The sequence below is a fragment of the Amblyomma mixtum genome, chromosome 5, assembly GCF_055824585.1.
Source record: "Amblyomma mixtum isolate Tamu chromosome 5, ASM5582458v1, whole genome shotgun sequence".
Classification (NCBI taxonomy): domain Eukaryota; kingdom Metazoa; phylum Arthropoda; class Arachnida; order Ixodida; family Ixodidae; genus Amblyomma; species Amblyomma mixtum.
Genome location: NC_143016.1, coordinates 65210643 through 65229111, shown reverse-complemented (window position 1 = coordinate 65229111; position 18469 = coordinate 65210643). Strand labels below are relative to the sequence as shown.

The following is an 18469-nucleotide window of genomic DNA, read 5'->3' as shown; positions in this document are numbered from 1 at the left end:
TTTTCTCTGCTAATAAAGCCAGAAAATGCACAGAGCACATGGGATCTACAACAGTCCCTTCCTCCAAAAACTACCCATAAATTCAACCCCACATGAAACAACCCACTCAACTCCCCCACCCAGTTTCAAATGCTTGCTGTTCTTAGCCAGACAGAGCACGCTGTCCTTTCTTTCTGTCCCTTGTCCCATTTTTTGCACTAACTTCTTCAGAAAACACGCTGCATTAGCAAGCAAAATGAAGCATACACCATGCAAACCAAGACACCTAGCTATATAGCTCTATACAGCAAAGCTGCCACTAATGCCAGCTGTGGTGCCACACAATAAGAGTGAAAGAAAACACAGAGGCACAGCGAAAACAAAATTACAGTTCACTGCTCCAGTGGACTGTGGCGGGACAGCTTGAGGCACTGCAGCACAGTGCAAGGGGGCACTGCACAGGTGGTGTAGTGCAGAAAAGGGGAGGGGGGTGTTACATAGCATAGACTAGCAGCCATCGCTGGGCTTTCACATTACACAGCATAGCCTAAACGTTTGCAAGTGTTCTTGACATATTCAGTGCCTGCACCCTTGTATGAGCATGCCGACATATCTACTTGCAATGCTCTCTCTCTACAGGCGCATGCACCAACAATGAACGCCATGGAATAGCATGTGAACACTATTTTTTACTCTTAGAGGTGACAGCTCGTATATGCCTAGAACACGTCAAAGAAATTCCAACGGTTCTCAAAGCCAAGCCAGAGGCAGTAAGAAGCAAAGTCAGTAGGTTAGCAAGGGCATTGGAAAGTACCGTAAAAATGTGTATAAGGGGCGCACCCGTGTATGGGCCGCACCCTGTTTTCCCGAAGGAAATGTTAAAAAAAAAAAATCCGTGTAGAGGCCGCACTCAAAATGACCCAGGCGGGAATAGCCTTCTAAAAGCACGCGCCGCGGCCTCCGCGCTCGGCTCCGGCTGCGAGCAACGGTGCGCTCGCACATGGAGCGCTTGATCACGGAGGCCACGCACGCGCACAAGAGCCTCCAAAAGCCGTCCATGGATGACGCTCGAGGCCGCGGTCATCATCATCATCAATTTTTTTCTCCATGGCGACTTCCCGCTATCCACATCGGCATCAGTATAGCCAGCTCCAGCCTTTTGTGGCGTGTTAGCGCGTTCACCGTAGCTGTTGTGGTGGTTTGGCTTTCGCGTGCTGCCGCCGAGTGTTGCAGTTTTAGCACGATGGGCAAGCACCTTAATAGCAACACGGCTGGGAGTTAACTCCCGAGCACGGCAAGCATGCGGTGTAGGGAATTCGACGTTGCCGAGAAGTGCATCCGATGATCGTGCAACCAAAAGGGTGCATTGAGAAACACAAGCTGCAAAAAGCATGCTTTCCGAGGCAAGCCGTGCAAGGTTCCCGAACTAGAAGAAGAGCTGCTCTGCTATGTGATGGAAGTAGTGCGGAACAACCGCTACTCTTGACAGCGGACGTGCTGCGCGGCTTCTTTTGGGATGAGCGTGCACCAGAGCGCAGCACCGACTCAGAGTCGAAGTGCTCTGCGAGGGACGACTGAGCGTAGAATAAATGCCGTTCATTCCCTGATTGGTGTTTTTACTTTCAAAAAATTTTTTTTCGCACATCACGTGTATGGGCCGCAACCCGAAAATTGGCCCCCGAATCTGGAAAAAAAAGTGCAGCCCTTACACACATTTATACGGTAATGCTATGAAATGAGGTACAAAGTTGTAATAAGTTGGCTATTGCCCATCCCTCTCAAGGGACATTTAGTGACAGAAAGCAGCAGCATCTTCCCTTGTTTACAGCTTTCTTCCCCTTTACCATCCAGCCACCGCGGTGCCTCAGTGGTTATGGCGCTCGGCTGCTGACCCGAAAGACGCGGGTTCAATCCCGGCCACAGCGGTTGAATTTTGATGGAGGCGAAATTCTAGAGGCGCGTGTGCTCTGCGATGTCAGTGCACGTTAAAGAATCCCAGGTCGAAATTTCCAGAGCCCTTCACTACGGCGTCCCTCATAGCCCGAGCTGCTTCGGGACGTTACAAGCCCCATGAGCATAAACCTTCACTACCATTTTTCTCATGCAGCTCACACCATACCTTTGATGTACAACACATGCACCAATAGCCATTTCACTAAACTGCCTTTTCTGTTTCATGGGACCTAGCATCTACTTTGCATCTAATACAACGACACAGAATCTCTCTGCGCCTATGCCCTGCGTCTTCAAGTATGAATGTCATACAACCTTCTTCCAACCAGCTCAAATTTTTACCTTACAATGTCTCAAAACATACGCCACAGCACCTGAACTCAACAGCATGCTCTACTCCGGTGCTTTTCACCAGCTTCCAAAAACTGCACCAGTCCCAGCAGCTTGACTTTTCCTCTCTTGCTCTTGTCTGCATCACAGTTGTACGCCCACCTCTGCACTGTGCGCTATGCTTCAAACCTTACTTTAATGTAGCACAAGCAGCTTTGGGCACAGTTTGAAGAAACTTGAAGTGCAGTACGAATCTCAAAACAGCTAGCCAATCATGTCTCTAAAGCATCCAAATGGATATAGCCAACAGCTCACCTGGTTTGAATGGGAGACCGTGTCCCGACGAGAGGTTGCGGCTTCTTTAACCCCCCTGGCTGGCTGTTAGGTTGGTCGGCCATAGGCAATCCGCCCACAGCAAACCATACCAGGATTTATCACAAGGCTCTGCGCACAGCAGGAAGGGCACACGTTGGAAAAACATTCAAAGGAAGACATTTAAAGGCAAATCAGAACTCTCTCACAAAGTAGAAGCCGCTGCAGTCTCAAACTGCCACACAACTGCACTAAGCAAATGCTTCGGACATCGTGTAGCAACTCCCACTTCCATGTACAGTGACAAATAGGTGGTCCCGAAGATAATGCATTTTCTGGTGTATAAATTGCGGTTCATTGCTGAACTGCTTTTCTGGCGCATTTTAATTTCAGCGTCACATCTATTCGTGCGCACCATGCATTGGTCTTGCTTAACGTGATGTGACCTGTGGCGCGAAGGAGCTATAAGGCAAAATTCAAGTAGCATGCCATTTTGAATACAGGCTGGAGAATAGGAAACAGGCCACATGGATGGTAATTCAATGTGAGTGAAAAAGATGGCTGGAAGTTTAGCCACTCAGTAGCGGCAATATTTAATTTATTTCTGCAGGTATCTTAGAGCCTTCACATCAGTCTCTGGGTACTGCGGGGTTGGAGGCTAATAGTGCTTTCACACTAAAAAAAATTAACCGGGACCGGCGCAATGCCCCATGCATGTACCGATGGACGAAGCCAACAAAAAAGGCAGACTGCTGGAAAAGGGCAAGTTGGCCAGAGCTCAAGAACCATCTACATGTGAATCGTCTGCACGTGACAGCTGCCACAAGCGCGTATTTTCATCGCACTCTCTCCAGAAAGTGTCCTCAGCACGCTTTTATAAGAGCACTTAACAAATCAACATAGGTGTGTATGAGACCACTGAAACTTATTTCGAAGATTTTTTGCGGAAGGGAGAAGGGGTGCAACTTAGCCTGGAAAATACAGAGGTCTAGTATCTTCAGCTGTTAGTTAACCTTTACGCTAAGTAAAGCCCCTCTTGAAACAACTAGTTATCTTAATAGGTGCTCATATATGAAATCCTTTTTTGATATTTTATCCATTATGCAGAGAGAAACAGCACAGACTCAACTCAGACTAATTTCCTCATTTACTATGTCTACCACAGACTTCATTTGGTTCCATAAATGAAATGACACTGAGCTCACTGGCCATAAGTGTACGCCACCTATGCTTGCCTAAAAGCAAAAAGAATATAGAAAGTCGTGTTCCAGATAAAGAGAATAAAAATTGCCTGAAGATGCAACCTTACTACTCCAAACAAACACTATTAGATGCAGGCCAACTGTTGGGACAAGCACAAAAACCCAGCGCCTCACTGCAGCTATTTTTCTCAAGCCAGTTATACAGAGCAAGAGTTCAATTACTGAACTAAAAACAAAAACAAAATATTGGTTGCTCACCAAAGCCCACCACCACAACCTGTAGTAGCAGTTTTCCCAGTCAAAATAAAACAAAATGCAAGAAATCAGCTCTCCCCATGTCAAGCTGAACTGTCTCGAGAAAACCTGATGGGAACCAGGGGTGGTGCCACGGTCCAGCCTCCCAATGCAGTGGAGAGATGTGATATGAGCTTAACAGATAAGAAGGCTCAAAGTGAACACCACTAACGGACTTAACAGCACTGCAGAGACATCCATATTTGTACACTTTGAAAAAAAAAAGAAAAGGTCGAACACACAACAGATAGCTTTTCCAAGATTTCATGTCATGTACACTTTCGCCCTCAATTCTAAAATGTTAATACGAATGCCAGCTATCATTTTCAAGAACACTGCATACTGAAGTATGCAGCAGAGCAACGTCTACTCAAAAGCTAGACAGAGCCAATCCTAAATCCAAAGCAAAACAGCACTAAGGATGAAGTGCCTGACAGAATGAACTACAAAAGGGCAAGCTGGGCATAACAGCACATTTTTTAAGTGGCTATATGCTAGCATGCAAAGCACAAGGACTACCTGAGAACAACCTCCTTCTTTGCTGAATGTTCATTACAAGAGTAACTAGTAAATCTGTATTTGTAGTAGCCATAATGCTTTGATAAATGAAATGTTTTTTTCTCTTGTTCCACCAGGCCAATAACTATGCACAGGGTCAGAGCAAATAAATGTGCAAATTGACATAATGGCATAATACTGCTTGCAACTGCTGACCAGCTACTATTACAACAGTTTACTAGTTGAGACTATGTAACATCATCAGTGCCCTTAAATTTCAAGTAGGTACGGGAAGATATGAGAACCACTTCCTCAGTGAAACTATTTTATTTTACTGTCATTTCTGCGAAACGTGCTTCAATTTCTCTAAAGTAGTTAGGTGCAGTCAACACACAATTAACTTGATAAATTTGCAAGACAAACAGCACTCACATTGGCCACTTTTACATGGCAGTGTCTTTGGAAAAGGGATGACGTCCACCAATGCAGCTTCTCACTCAATGTGTAGCTAACCTGAAAGAAATTCAGAATTGCCATCAATAACACACAAGAAAAGCCCCAATATTCCGTAATTGGCTTTTAATTGCCCCACAGTTATCCATGGAACAGTACACAAAGGCTGCTGTTGTAGGCAGATAAGTTATGAACATGAAGTAGTGCATCACGAATGGAAGGAAGTACGTAAATCTAGCACCTCAAACCCCCAGCCTCATAACGTTACATCACAGCACAGATAACAAAGCCATTTCACGGTTTTCATACAGCTGTCCAATCTGTGTTCACGCACAGACCCTCGCAGAAGAAAAATGCAGAAATGAGCGCTAAGGAAAAGAACTAGTGAATTAGCACCATAAACGCAAAAAAAGAAAGGACGCATGCTTGTTTTCAAATGCACGCCGAGCTAGTAAATCTTAGTCGCAGTACGTTACACTTTGACGTCTAACAGCAGCCAAGCACTTGCCCATCCTTTACCGCACAGGGTTCTTTTATACAACAGTCGCCCAGATATTGAGAAAAAAAGAAGCCGTGTTACCGTAACCATAACCCATCCAACGACTCGGCAAGCAGTTGAGCAACGCGTACCGTGAAAGATACCTTGTTCAGCGAGAATGTATGGTGAGGTCCGCTGACTGCATTTTCCTCACAGCTGCGAGCAATAGTTAAACAGGATGACTAGCTTTGACACCTCAGAGAGTGTCCCACCAAATAACGAATGACTAACAGCGGGGACATTGACTGCGACTCGACTCGCCTCGGTGTGGCAGCTGATGCTGAGAAGGGGAAGACTTTTGTTTGCTTTCTATTTTACTGGCGCAGGAAGGGCGACTTGGATAGAGACGCGAGCGCGTGTGTCTCCACAGCGCAACGCAGAGAGTACACACGGGGACATACGTGATCCAAACAATACTCGGAGCAGGGCATCATCTCAACGAACCGCTGCGAACATACCGCCGAGAAAACGCACCAACAAAGAAATCCGTTCACCTATCCTTTCCGAGGAAATAAACCTATCCGTAAAAGAAAAGAAAAAAGAAGAAAGCTCGCTGGGATTAAAACCAGATTGGTCAGCTGCGGTACTCTGGCGTCGATAGTAGCGTCCTCGGCTGAGGCTATCACGGTTTGGACCGAAGCGCTGCGCAATTTTTCTACGTCGATTTTTCATGCTCGGGAATTAAAATGAAATTGTACGAGTACCACACGTTCACCACTTGGTAACGCTCCCAAAATACAAAAGCAAAATTTCAGAAGCACAAAAAATAAAAACGCAACGCAGTCTAGGCCTAAGTTTACAAGCGACTGAGAATATTCTCACAGAATAGGCCCCAAAATTCAACGCTGAGGCGCGTATACACTCATATTGCCTACCGTAAAACAACGCAAGTTGAAAAACTTGTACCTACCGACAACTTCACGACGGCAGCTCAGCAGCGAACCGCAAGCTTCCCTCAGTCGACTGGCTCACGATTTCCCACACGCAACGGGAGCCGAGGCTGGCTTTGGCTGGCATACGACGCATGCGCAATTTTTACATTTTCTCACACCGTCATGTAGCAGCGTCTGTTTGTGTTTGCTTGCCAGAACATTTTTAGACGTGACTAGCGGCTGTTCTTTTGTGTTTATTATCGAAAATGGCCCTTACGACTCATTCGTAGATCCGATCGCGAGAAGGTTATTTTTCGCGCGCGATAGGAAAATGTGACGCGCTAGCTAAACAAAACAATCTCGCGCAGAACATCATCTCTCCATTGAATGGGAACAAACGCTACCTTGCGCTTCAAGGTCGGCTTGCGAAGTAGACGGTCCGAGATCAGGTGTCCGTGTCACTAGCATCTTCTCAAAGTTTTCTTTAGTTACTCACTAGACGATCGAGACGCGATCACTGGCATTGCCTACAACAGAGCGCTTCGCGACGGATGACCAAAGAAACCAAAGTACGGAACGCCCGACGCACACACCACTGTACCACAACGTACCTGGCATTTACAAAGAAAAATGGGCTTAGAGCGTAGGTTCCGCAAGTGAGTACAATGGAAGTTTCCTTCTCATCTCAAAAGGGGTTAGCAATTTTGAAACTGGATTCCTCAGTTAAACTTTTCTTTTAGCTTTGTGCGTTCCCGACTAATGTGTTCCGACAGGCGGCGTCAAGAACTGTCGTCTGCTACGATTGACACATGCGCTCAGCTGTGCGTCTGAAATCTGCCGTTGCACGCGATAAATACAGGGCGCGCGCAGCTCTGCTTGAAATTGCAATCATTTCTTTCCGTGGCGATGGTGACATTAAGGCTTGTATTCTTAGTTGCGGCTTGCGTTATGAGAGCAGACGGCCAGCTGTCGTGTGAGATCACCCGTGCATTTCTGCGTAGCACCGAGTGAAATTGGAGTAAAAGCGCTCGCAGTGTAAAAGAAAAAATAAAACGAACAACTTCGAGCATTTATACTGCAGGTCCCGAGAAAATTTTGATTTTTGTAGGCCTAATTCATAACGGTCTGTGGTGTGCGAATTCGTCTCGAGAGGCACGTACAGAAGGCGAAACGCATGTCTAGAACGAGCGAACTGTCTGTTCCGCACCTCCCAAAGGCGCTGCGACCAGGAAGTCAAAAAACGACAACGAAATCCTATAAGTTTAACTGCACATGCTTACACCCAGACCATTGTTACCCAAATGTTATCTATAGATATCGCGTGTTCAGCCCGAAACACGCTCAGAACAAGCGTTTTGCCTTCTGTACGTTTAACAGCTGCAGTAGATTCGCTCAAAAAACAATGCAAGCTCTATAGGCTTCTTCTTGGTCTTGGTTTCCCTCACTATTGCGGCCCTAAGGTTGGAATTTGCGGTACCATTGCATACTGTGTTTTATAAGTTACACGTATTTGTATAGCATATAGTAAATTACAGCATACGATGCACTAAACAAATATGCCTGTTTAATTGTATGCAGTCACATATACACATGTGTATGCCGTTACCATAGCGAGCAAGGAGTGTTCATATTTCGCAATTATACTGCAATCGATCAATGCATTAGTTGTCTTGAGTAGCATAAAATGTGAACAGTCTTGAAAGCTAGTAGGTATATATGTGGGGTGTTTTATTTTGGTACAACCTGCAAATTCTACAGCACATGGCACATAATGCGTCATATCTTTTCAGATCACCTGTTGGAGCAGTGTCAACGTGGCCGAGACTCCCTAGAGCTCTCCAACAGGAGAGCCAATTCGGCTGTTTTGCTAACCCTGAGCCAACACCTACCTTATCAGGGAAACTTTCGCTGCTCTCTCGCCATCAGTGCTCCCTGGGCAGACGGCCTGCTTTTCGTTGTGCGTATGCTCAATATGCGCTGGGATGCAACACGGTGCTTGGACTACATGAAGGTAATCATAGAGGGAATACCTCCCATATATAACTACTTCTCGTCAGCTTCTGTGCTGTCCTATATGTGCCAAGCAGATCTATATATCTACAAAAAGTACACACGAAAGAAGCAAAAATACACATGAAATTCCATTTAATGAGCAAAGTATATCGAAGGGCATGTCATGAATGAAGCAAGTGCAGATGTTAACTCACACCAGGTTATGAGAGCACACAAAAGTTGTCAGGACGTACAGACAGGAAAAATCAGCATGAAATGGAAGTTTGCATGTGAATTTTCATGTGAAAATTTGTATATCATTCAGAAAGTCCAGTCAGTGATTTTTCATGAATGGTACAGATTTGTATCTGAGGTGAAGAGCAAAGTTGTAACAGGCATTCTGGTTTGGTTTGGGTTATGGGGTTTAACGTCCCAAAGCGACTAAGGCTATGAGAGACGCCGTAGTGGAGGGCTCCGGAAATTTCGACCACCTGGGGTTCTTTAACATGCACTGACATCGCACAGTACACGGGCCTCTAGAATTTCTCCTCCAAAGAAATTCTAGCCGCCGTGGCCGGGATCAAACCCGCGTCTTTTGGGTCAGCAGCCGAGCACCGTAACCGCTGAGCCACCGCGGCGGCAATAACAGGCATTCTGATCACAGCAGTTTGTCTCTATAGTGTAGCACAGGGCATACTGAACCTTAGCTATCCGCTTTATTCAACTGCAGGTTCAATCGGTTACATGGTCCATTTTTTTCTGTACTACAGCTATTACTGCCACTTCACTCCATGGGAAGGGGAAGAGCCTGGGAGTTTTTCCAACACTCACCAAACAACACAGTATTATATGGAGGGCCAGTAGCAATCATTTTCAAATTTCACTTGCTTGGTCGTTGTTTCAAAATTATAGCTTAATTGCCCGCTCGCTCACTCACTTGGAAGGACAATGCGTTTTGAAAACTGACACTATTTCTAAATTATGCTTGAGCATCCAGGCAGACATGCTGTTGAAAGGCAGTTAGTCCTCTCTTCTCTCCCTGTGTTTAAAAGACATTTTATTCCACACATATGCTCTTGCCAGAGACGAGAGTTTGGAGAGAGTTTCTTCAATTGTTATTGCAACAGAAATAAAAGAAGAAAGGATGATAGAAAGGCTGGGCACCACACTCAGCACTTGCAGCTAAGATGCTATTTTAAATAGCTAAACAGCTTTGTTTCCAATAATGTCATATAATTTTCAAGTATATAATAAACTGAAAACAAGTAGTCATGTGAATAGGAAAGAAAATGCTGCATTGCAAAGCATAAAGCCAGTCAATTCTTCATCATATTACAGTGGTGTGAGCCATAACAGGATGCCATAGAGCACAACAACATTCATAAGTTTTGCATTCCATCTAAAATCAAGAGCTTTGTTTAGTTCTTCCAAGAGTGGTGGAGTTTGCTCATTTGTTTATTTATTTCCTCAAAGGTCTCATGCTGAGATATTATGTGCGGGGTGGGAATTTCATGACAAACAAGGTAATAAAAATCATGATGAAAGGTTTTTGGATGGTCCACTTGAATGTTAACGGGCCGATGCTGGTGACAACTTTAGTGGGCAGGCCATTCCAGTCCTATGCTGTGCGCTCAAAAATGGCTGCTGAAAAGTCACAGTATGAGCTGGAGTGGGCGATGTACATATTACAATGGCTGTATTATAATGGCTGGAGTGGGCGATGTGGTGGGCTCTTTTTATGTAGGGGTTAACAGAAGACAAAGAATATGAAAAATTTTATGAAAAAGGTTAAGACATGCTATCTTATGGCACGAGGCTGGAAAGGGTAAGTTTATTTGAGCTTTTAGTGCTCAAACGCTTGAGTTGTATGAGTAATTAGATGGAATTAAGCTTGTTAGTAAGGGCGTTAGTAAGGTTATTATGGTGTAGGTGAAAAATAGCATTAGCATACTCAAGCTTCTGTCGCACAAACATTTGGAAAGTAAGCTATTTTTTTTAATAGGGTTAGGAGCGAGGGAAAGGATACGTCGTGTGTAGTGTACAACAGTTTTCGCTGTACCTTTCTACAGATAGTCTGCCAGAGTTGCTCTGGAATGCACGTGACACATGAGTCATTCTGAAATTTCAGCTACATCATTCATCCAAAACTTAGTACATAAGGAACTCCTGAGCATCCACTTCTTAATTTTTGTGCAGTGAAGACCAGCTACATTATTTGTATAGTTCTCTTGTCTCACGTGTAAGTGAACACTTGTACATGGCTGGGATCCCTGATGAAAAACAGTGTGGACCTGTTTTGAGTTCCACATAATTACCTGAGGAGTGTCATGCTCACATTTCTCATTTGCAACTGTTCTCATACTAGTCTCAGAAGGAGCTTTCACGTGTGAAGCATTTTTTGATAATGGGGCCTACTCATTACCTGAAAATTTGAGAACTCTGCTCTGCTTGATTGTGACAGAGGTTATTCATTCTTTTCAGATGAATCTGTGCTACGGCAGTCGTGAATGAAATAAATCTTGAAATTTCACCTTTGGAAATGAGTGAGCATTTTAACAGTTTTAACAGTTGTGTACGACACTGCATATTAATGGAGATATGATTTCAAAGAAGGTGCAAGGTGCCTTCTGCACAACACGTGTCCATAGAGTTTCTTAATACTATAACTAGAGGGAAAGCTGGTGGCAGTACACTTCATACACCATGGAGAGGAACAGGAATGCTGGGAAGACTACGTTTCTTACTTGGCTTGGCTATTGTTGAGCATACAACATGAATTCAGCCGTAAAAATACGACTCTTCTTGATGCAAACCTCAACAAAATGCTATGAAATTTTTCATACCATCCTACAATCCTAACATCAAACTTAAATTTCACTTGGCAGTGAAGAAGTGAAAAATGCAATATTGAAACAACTTCATCTGCACACGAAGGAAAGCACCGCTGTGCCACTATACAAATGTTGAGATACGGTAATATTTAAAAACTCTCTGCACGTGCCATAATAAAATGTGCCATGCACTTTTACGTTGCAGCTGAGCGACAATGAAAGGGTCCTCTTGGCTCCACTCTGCACAGCCAGGGCTATTGGATCTCGCTTTGTTGCCATGCGGGAAAACCGGATCACTCTGGAAGTAGTGACCTCGAACTCTCCCCCGAGTGCAAACTACACTGGTCTCAACATCTTATTTACTGGTTATGTCAGCAGTAAGTATTATTTTGGCCATTTTCTCTCCAATGGTTGAAAAACAGCAGCGCATAATCTAGAGCTTTAGCATATGCACAGAAAGCCTCAAACTATGCAAACTTTTCTGCTAACTACACGATGTACTCACGAGAAAATTACGCACTACACACACCTCCTCTGTCTTCTATTTCAAGCACTTGCTGCTCCTGTGGTGTGGGGTTGAAATAGGGGGATAAAGAGAACAAAGGAAGAATCATACAGAAAGGCATTTATTGTACTCCAACAACAATAACGCCAGGTAGCAACAAAGTACACTAAGGAATCGAGGTCGTCCAACTCACCAGCAAGGTTGCGAGCGAGTGTTCGCCCACGCTAGGGCACGAGAGAAACTCCGAGGCTGAGCGGGACGAGCTCTCGGGAAAATGTTCCCAACAAGGCCTTGCCCCGCTGGCAGAGAGCGGAGCGCCGCGCTGAAACGTCTGCATGCGACAAGTTACGTACGAGTTCCCGAAACGAAGGGTGAGAGCTGTCCCCCGCTCCTGCAGCAATCACGCTGTCTCTGGTGCTAGTGTCATGTGGCGCAGGCGCCCTCTCTTGTTATGGCAACTATAGGGAGGACACATTGCGAGGAAGCAAACCGAAGGGGACAGGGCAGCGGGAGGCCCCACAGACGGCAGGTGTTAGTGTATTTTCTAGAGGCCCGTGTACTGTGCGATGTCAGTGCACGTTAAAGAACCCCAGGTGGTTGAAATTTCCGGAGTCCTTCACTAAGGCATCCCTCGTAGCCTGTGTTGCTTTGGGACATTAAACTCCCATAAACCAAGATTACTCACCCATAGAGAGCAAAAAATATTAACAGCTAGCATCATCAGCAGGAGTAGTAAGTAGATCACTGAAGTTAGAGAATGCAGTGGCTGTCTTGCTTTTGTTCAAGGGCTTACCCTTCATTATAAGTAGGGGTTAGGACTTTTTAGTTTAAACAGAAAAAAAGAAAAGATAAAAGTACACCAAATCGAGTTTTCGAAGTTCGGTTTTAACCAAGAAAGGTCAGTATTCTTAGCATGCAAGGCTTGCTAATAATACATTGAAACTCAGTGCAACTTACACTCAGTAAAAGCTGAAAATTAGCGAAGTAGGGAAGCCAGGTGTGTGATGAGACGGTGGCGGTTGTGGTATTTGAGGTATGGCTGCACTTAACTGTTTAGCCGGGGAGCACCACTTCCCCACTGCCTGCTAAAAAGCACTGTTTGTTCACTGTCATCACGGGTTAAGAGCAGTTAGCTGATTAAGTATACCTCTGTCAACTGCATGTACGATGCTTACACAAAACTATGTATGGGTGTTATGAAAAAGTATAATGTTCTGGCTACAGTGACGATTGAGTGACAGTTGCGTCACTGTCACCAACTCGCAGAACAATGATGCCCTGCCCTCTTGCTCAACCCAGCGCATCAGCTCAGCGATAACATGTCAGCCTAGTTCTTAGGTGTAAATTTCCCATTCCTCTCCTCCCTTTCATTGTCTCCCTTTGTTCCCCTTCCCACTTGTTGGGTAGCATGCTGGGTGCCATCTAGTTAACCTCCCTGCCTTTCCATTCTTCTCTTTCTCTCTATCCCTTTGCATTTCTGTCTGCTCGCCCCATCTCATTTAACTTGCATTAAATCTTAATATAACAACAGCAATTCCCTCTAGAAGCACAGCTTCAAGTGCTACCATTTGGACAGTAATTATTGGTAAATAAATTGTTTATGCTGAAAAAAATGTTGAGACAGACTCTAACTTTTGGCCACACAGGATTGCCTCAATTAATCATTGAAATAAGTCAGTAATTCGTTAAGGTGTGAATTTGGGCCTGTTGGTTGTCCATGAAAACAGCTAGCGCAGGAAACGGGACAACAGAAAGAGGATACACCATAAGCGCTCGTGGTGTGTCCTCTTTCTGTTGTCCCATTTCCTGCGCTAGCTGTTGTCAGTAATTCATTCGTCGGAAATAATATTCACAAAAAAAAAATGAAAACTTCGTTATGTAGTAAACACTTAAAAAAGCCCGCCGAATTTTTAGAAAACTAAAGTCAAAAAGTCCAACCCCTAGTTATAAATTTATGAAACACGACTTCGGCGAATTTTTGTTTTTTTTCATTCAGGGAGCATTGCTTAAGATTTAATCATACATTGTATAAGCTTCACGTTTGTAATTGTGCTGCATATATCTTTTCCGATATGTATGCAAAGATGTCGATAACATCATGTTCTTTCGCTAATATTGCTTTGCATGAACTTTTGACGGCAGGTGCATATTTGATATGTACTATCGCGCTCAATATGAGTTGCAACGCGCGGTCACCGACCGGGGCTCGTTCCGTGGTGTGCCTCCTCCAAACAGTCGCTCGGAATTCTGGGAGAAACTTTTTCCTGAGCGGGGGTGCTGTTGTTTCCTGGAACAGCAGTTTCTCCCAGAATTCCGAGCGACTGTTTGGAGGAGGCACACCATGGAACGAGCCCCAGTCGATGACCGCGCGTTGCAACTCATATTGAGCGTGATAGTACAGCACATACTATCACAATCAAATGTTTGTAGGATGCTAACGCATGGAAAAAAAAATTATTTCCACACATTCACATAATCCAGTTGCCTGAAATGTGTCACGGTATGACAGGACGTGATGCTCCATACTCTGGTAACAATACCGTGTGACCGGATTGTGAGGGAGAGCTTCAATAATCTTTTTTCTGAAAATCTACTTTTTTTGTAAACTTTTAATCAATATATTGCTAATATATCCAGGGCACAGAGTTATAAACAAAATTAAGCTCAATATAGGCACGTATGTACAAGATAAAAATTGCTGCTTAAGAAAGTGCTAAAGATAACATGCGTGCAGTATATTATTATTTACAAACTGGTTCATAATTCTCTCGAGATGAAAGAGCAGACAAAATGGGAACAAAATAACATAAATTTCACCTTCTTCTTTATTCGATACTACAAACATTGTACAGGTCGAAGCAGCTGGGTGGGTTAAATGGCAAACAAAACAATAATAACAAAATTAATACACATCAAAGTGTGGCGAAAGGCAATAAAGAATCATTCCAGTCAGTTACAATGCGAGGAAACAATAGAAACTTGAATAAATCTGTTCGTGCAAAATATGGCGTCGGAGAATTAGGATGATGGTGGCATGTATACCTCGACGTTGAAAGCAACAGATATGGGGTAGGGTTAATAGCTAGATCTTGATTCCAAAGCAAGTAAAGAAATTCCAAACGTAAATTTTTTCTTCATTGTGCAAGACATTGAATACCATTAACCTGCATTGTTTCAGAGGGTGAGTCATATGGGGAAAATTTACAGTAAATAAACCTTACAGCTTTTCTCTGTACCTTTTCTAGGCGGTTGATAATGTGTTCAGTAAACGGGTCCCAGACAACGCATGCGTATTTGAGTTTTGGTCTAATTAGTGAATTGTAAGCAAATAATTTTACGTTGGGGGGATAATTTTTGAGCTTATGTCTTGAGAAGTATAGTTTATGGAGTTTGGAAGAGCAGATATTATCTATATATGTAAATTCCATGATTAAGTGTTAGTAAGTGTGACACCTAAATACTTATATTTAGTCTCTTTCAGCAAAGGTGATGAACCTAGCCTGAAGTTAAAAGAAAGCAGAGCTTTTTTGCGAGAGAAGCGAAGAAAGACGGTCTTATCAGTGTTAAGTTTCATGTCCCACGTTTCACACCATTAAAAAATCTTAGCAAGAGAGGAGTTAAGATGGATTTGGTCGTCAATTGAAGTTATTTCTTGAAAAAGCACACAATCATCCGCAAATAACCTGATTTGCACATTCGGATCAAGTTCAGTGGTAATGTCATTAATATATAATAAAAATAATAATGGCCCCAGCACACTTCTTTGGGGCACGCCAGAGCCGACTGGAAGACAACCTGATTGTTGCTCATTAACTGCGACAGATTGGTAACGATTGGTTAAATCGTTTGATATCCATATGATTAAAATTTCCGGGAGGCCAATGCGTCTGAGTTTTAATATTACCGTATTTTCCGGTGTATAATATGCACCCTTGTATAAGACGCACCCACCATATATGCAAGCTGTCACTGAAAAAGTTTGTATACAAAACGCACCTGTGTATAAGACGCACCCCAATTGACCCAGTTAGGCCAGTGAGGCTTAATTAAACACTCATGCATGACCATCGCAAAATTCACCGTACCTGTGAAAAATTCTTAAGCAACGCTAAGTGATCGAAAAAGGCAACACTCACGCCATACCCGCCCACATTTCAGAAAAAAGAAAAAAAAAACGAAAGAACTCTCCTTTATGTCCATAACAACCTTTTATTTCTACTTAAAACCTTCGAAGTCTTCATCTTCGGATGCACTATCAAAAAGTTCGCCCATTTCTGAGGCAACATGGCTGAAACATTCTCTTCGCACTACTTACATACGCACTACTTACACGGAGCAAACAAAATTGCAAAGGGTGACTAAAAAAGAATGCCGGCTTGTCTTGACAATGGTGAGAAGCGTGATTGTCGCCACCTTTTGGCATTTCACATTACTTTTGCTTGGAGCCTCCGAAACGGTCGCGCGTTTGTGATCCCGGAAGTCGTCACCCCTCGTGTTTCATGATTAAGTTCACCTAAAAAAAAGTTGCGCACGGCGGTCCCCGTATTGAAGTATTGGCAGTTATATTTTTTCGATGAAAAAAGCTTGAACATGAACCTGAGTAATTTCTAAACTCGCAAAAAAAACGAAAAATTCGCGTATAAGACGCACCCTTGTATAGGACGCACCAGCAAGATTTTTGAAGAAAAGCCGCGTCGTACAGACAGGAAAATACGGAGTTTGTCATGGGGAACTCTATCGAAAGCTTTGCTGAAGTCAAGAAATATTGCATCAATCTGACCATTCTTATCAAGACATGAAGCGAGTGAATGTATTACTGTCACTAGTTGTGTAATTGTTGAGTATCCTTTTCTAAACCTGTGCTGGAAATTAGAGAGGACTGTGTGCGCATCTAAAAATTCATTAATCTGGTTGGCCATAATATGTTCTGTTAGTTTACAACATGATGATGTAAGCGATATTGGACGGTAATTTTGTAATGCGCAGTCACCTTTCTTGTGTATTGGCACAACCCTGGCTATCTTCCAGTCACTCGGTAGTTGTCCATGAAGTAATGAAGTACGAAATATAATAATTAGTAGCTTTGCAACAGATTCAGCATATCGCTTCAGGAACACGTTAGGAAGGTTGTCAGGACCACATGATGATTTAGTTTTTAAATTCAGTAGCATTGAAACTATGCCAGGGTATGAAATAAAATTTACATCACAGAGGTGAAACACTGCGTCATTGGATGGACAAGCACCGGAATTTGAAAACACACTGTGAAAGTAGTCATTGAAGTGGTGCGCAATATCCCCTTGATCGGTAACTACAGAACCATAAACCAAAATTTCCGACTTCGGTTTCTTTTTTTTCGCTTATATAATTCAAAAACTTTTTTGGTTCCTCTCCAATGAAATTTGGAAGCACTGCATTTTAAATAGTGTTTTTTCGAAGAGTGCACTGCGTGTGCAAGGCCTTCTTTTAAATCCTTTAAAGGACCTAAATGCAAGTGCCGTTTCTTTAACCTTTTTATCTTTTGCTTTAAGTGGATTATTTCACGCATCATCCATGATACCAAGAAGCACTGCAGGCCAGGCTATATCAATGCCTCATTCCCGGCAAAATCCATGTTTTCCAAATCGTAGCATATAGATTGTTGAGCGAACCAAACACTCTTGGAATCACTGAAATCAAGCAAAAGGTTGCTCAGAAACAAACAAATGGCAATATAAACATACTACCTCCAACTCATTATCCATAAAGTTAATGAATTTATGCCATATTATGCCCGAAAATCAAGGAATGTGCAGGAGGCAGGAGCTGAGAGTGCTGTGAAAGATTAATTGCAGTCTAATGGTATAGTTAAACCAATTGCTTTGGTTCTTGGGAAGATCAGGTCTGTCTTTGATGCATATTGAAAGCTCTTTTGCAAGTGCAACAGGCTTATATGCAGTACCTCAAGAGGAACCTTTAACGCAATAAAACGAAATCAGCATCTCAGACCTTGGTGGAGATTTCAACAATGTGCATTAGTGGCTCACACAAGGATTCTTCAGTTTGTAGCTTACAGGGCTCATAAGTTAACTTTTAAGTGAAAAATAGTATTCCCGTGCGGAAGGTGCCTTGCTGCAAGCAACAAGGAGCAAGGCCAGCAACAGAGTCATTTGTTGCTCTGAAGGAGCACTGTGAGTACTATTCTTCACAGTGTGGCAGACATAATTGGCCTGAGAGTCAACACAAAAGCCAACACAAACATCTTGCTCTGCCAAGTGAGAGTGTCAAGGTGTTAAATGTATGTGTGTTAAATGTTAAATGTGTAAGGTGTTAAATGCATGTGTAGGAGGCAAGCAATAAGAGCAGTGCAGAGAATTGGGTAATAGCAGCCACCAACCTTAGTGCTTTATGCTTTCTTAGGGCATTTATTGGCAGCTGACAAGCTTAGGTTTAAAGGCCCAGCAAGTAGTCTGCTTCACTCTGTAAGGAATAAATTCCGTGAAAATACCACTTGGATACACTTATGCTCCGTTTCGTACATAGCAGGCAACGCTGCTAAAGCTAGCGCACCTGTTCACGCAGGTTGAGTTTGCGCGCAAAAAGTAGTTCGCAATACAACCAAAGTGAACACAAGCACATTTCGTTGTGACAAATCTTAAGTGCCGTGACTGGCACCTCGTGGACATCGTTTACCTCTTGCTACACTGCGACTGTGACTCGTTGAGATTTCG

General features: G+C 43.4%; 2 protein-coding genes across 6 annotated transcripts in view; one reads left to right on the top strand and one right to left on the bottom strand.

The window, feature by feature from the left end:
• The window catches only part of ctrip (E3 ubiquitin-protein ligase ctrip), a 65712-nt gene extending 58672 nt beyond the window's left edge, over window positions 1–7040 (bottom strand). Inside the window, exons 1-3 of one of the 4 annotated variants that reach the window (XM_089544843.1) lie at window positions 6836–7040; window positions 5001–5081; window positions 2578–2706 (exon numbers count right to left, since the gene is read on the bottom strand). In XM_089544843.1, the coding sequence (XP_089400969.1) occupies window positions 2578–2660 (83 nt within the window). In that variant the 5' untranslated portion in view covers window positions 2661–2706; window positions 5001–5081; window positions 6836–7040. Of the gene's footprint in view, window positions 1–2577; window positions 2707–5000; window positions 5082–5960; window positions 6083–6469; window positions 6570–6835 lie in introns of those variants that run through there. The other 3 variants (XM_089544841.1, XM_089544844.1, XM_089544845.1) reach the window with 3 other exon arrangements.
• The window catches only part of LOC149342468 (uncharacterized), a 37082-nt gene continuing 24951 nt past the window's right edge, over window positions 6339–18469 (top strand). Inside the window, exons 1-3 of one of the 2 annotated variants that reach the window (XM_089544860.1) lie at window positions 6339–7087; window positions 8222–8442; window positions 11503–11631. In XM_089544860.1, the coding sequence (XP_089400986.1) occupies window positions 7062–7087; window positions 8222–8442; window positions 11503–11631 (376 nt within the window). In that variant the 5' untranslated portion in view covers window positions 6339–7061. The remainder of the gene's footprint in view (window positions 7088–8221; window positions 8443–11502; window positions 11632–18469) is intronic. The other variant, XM_089544861.1, reaches the window with a different exon arrangement.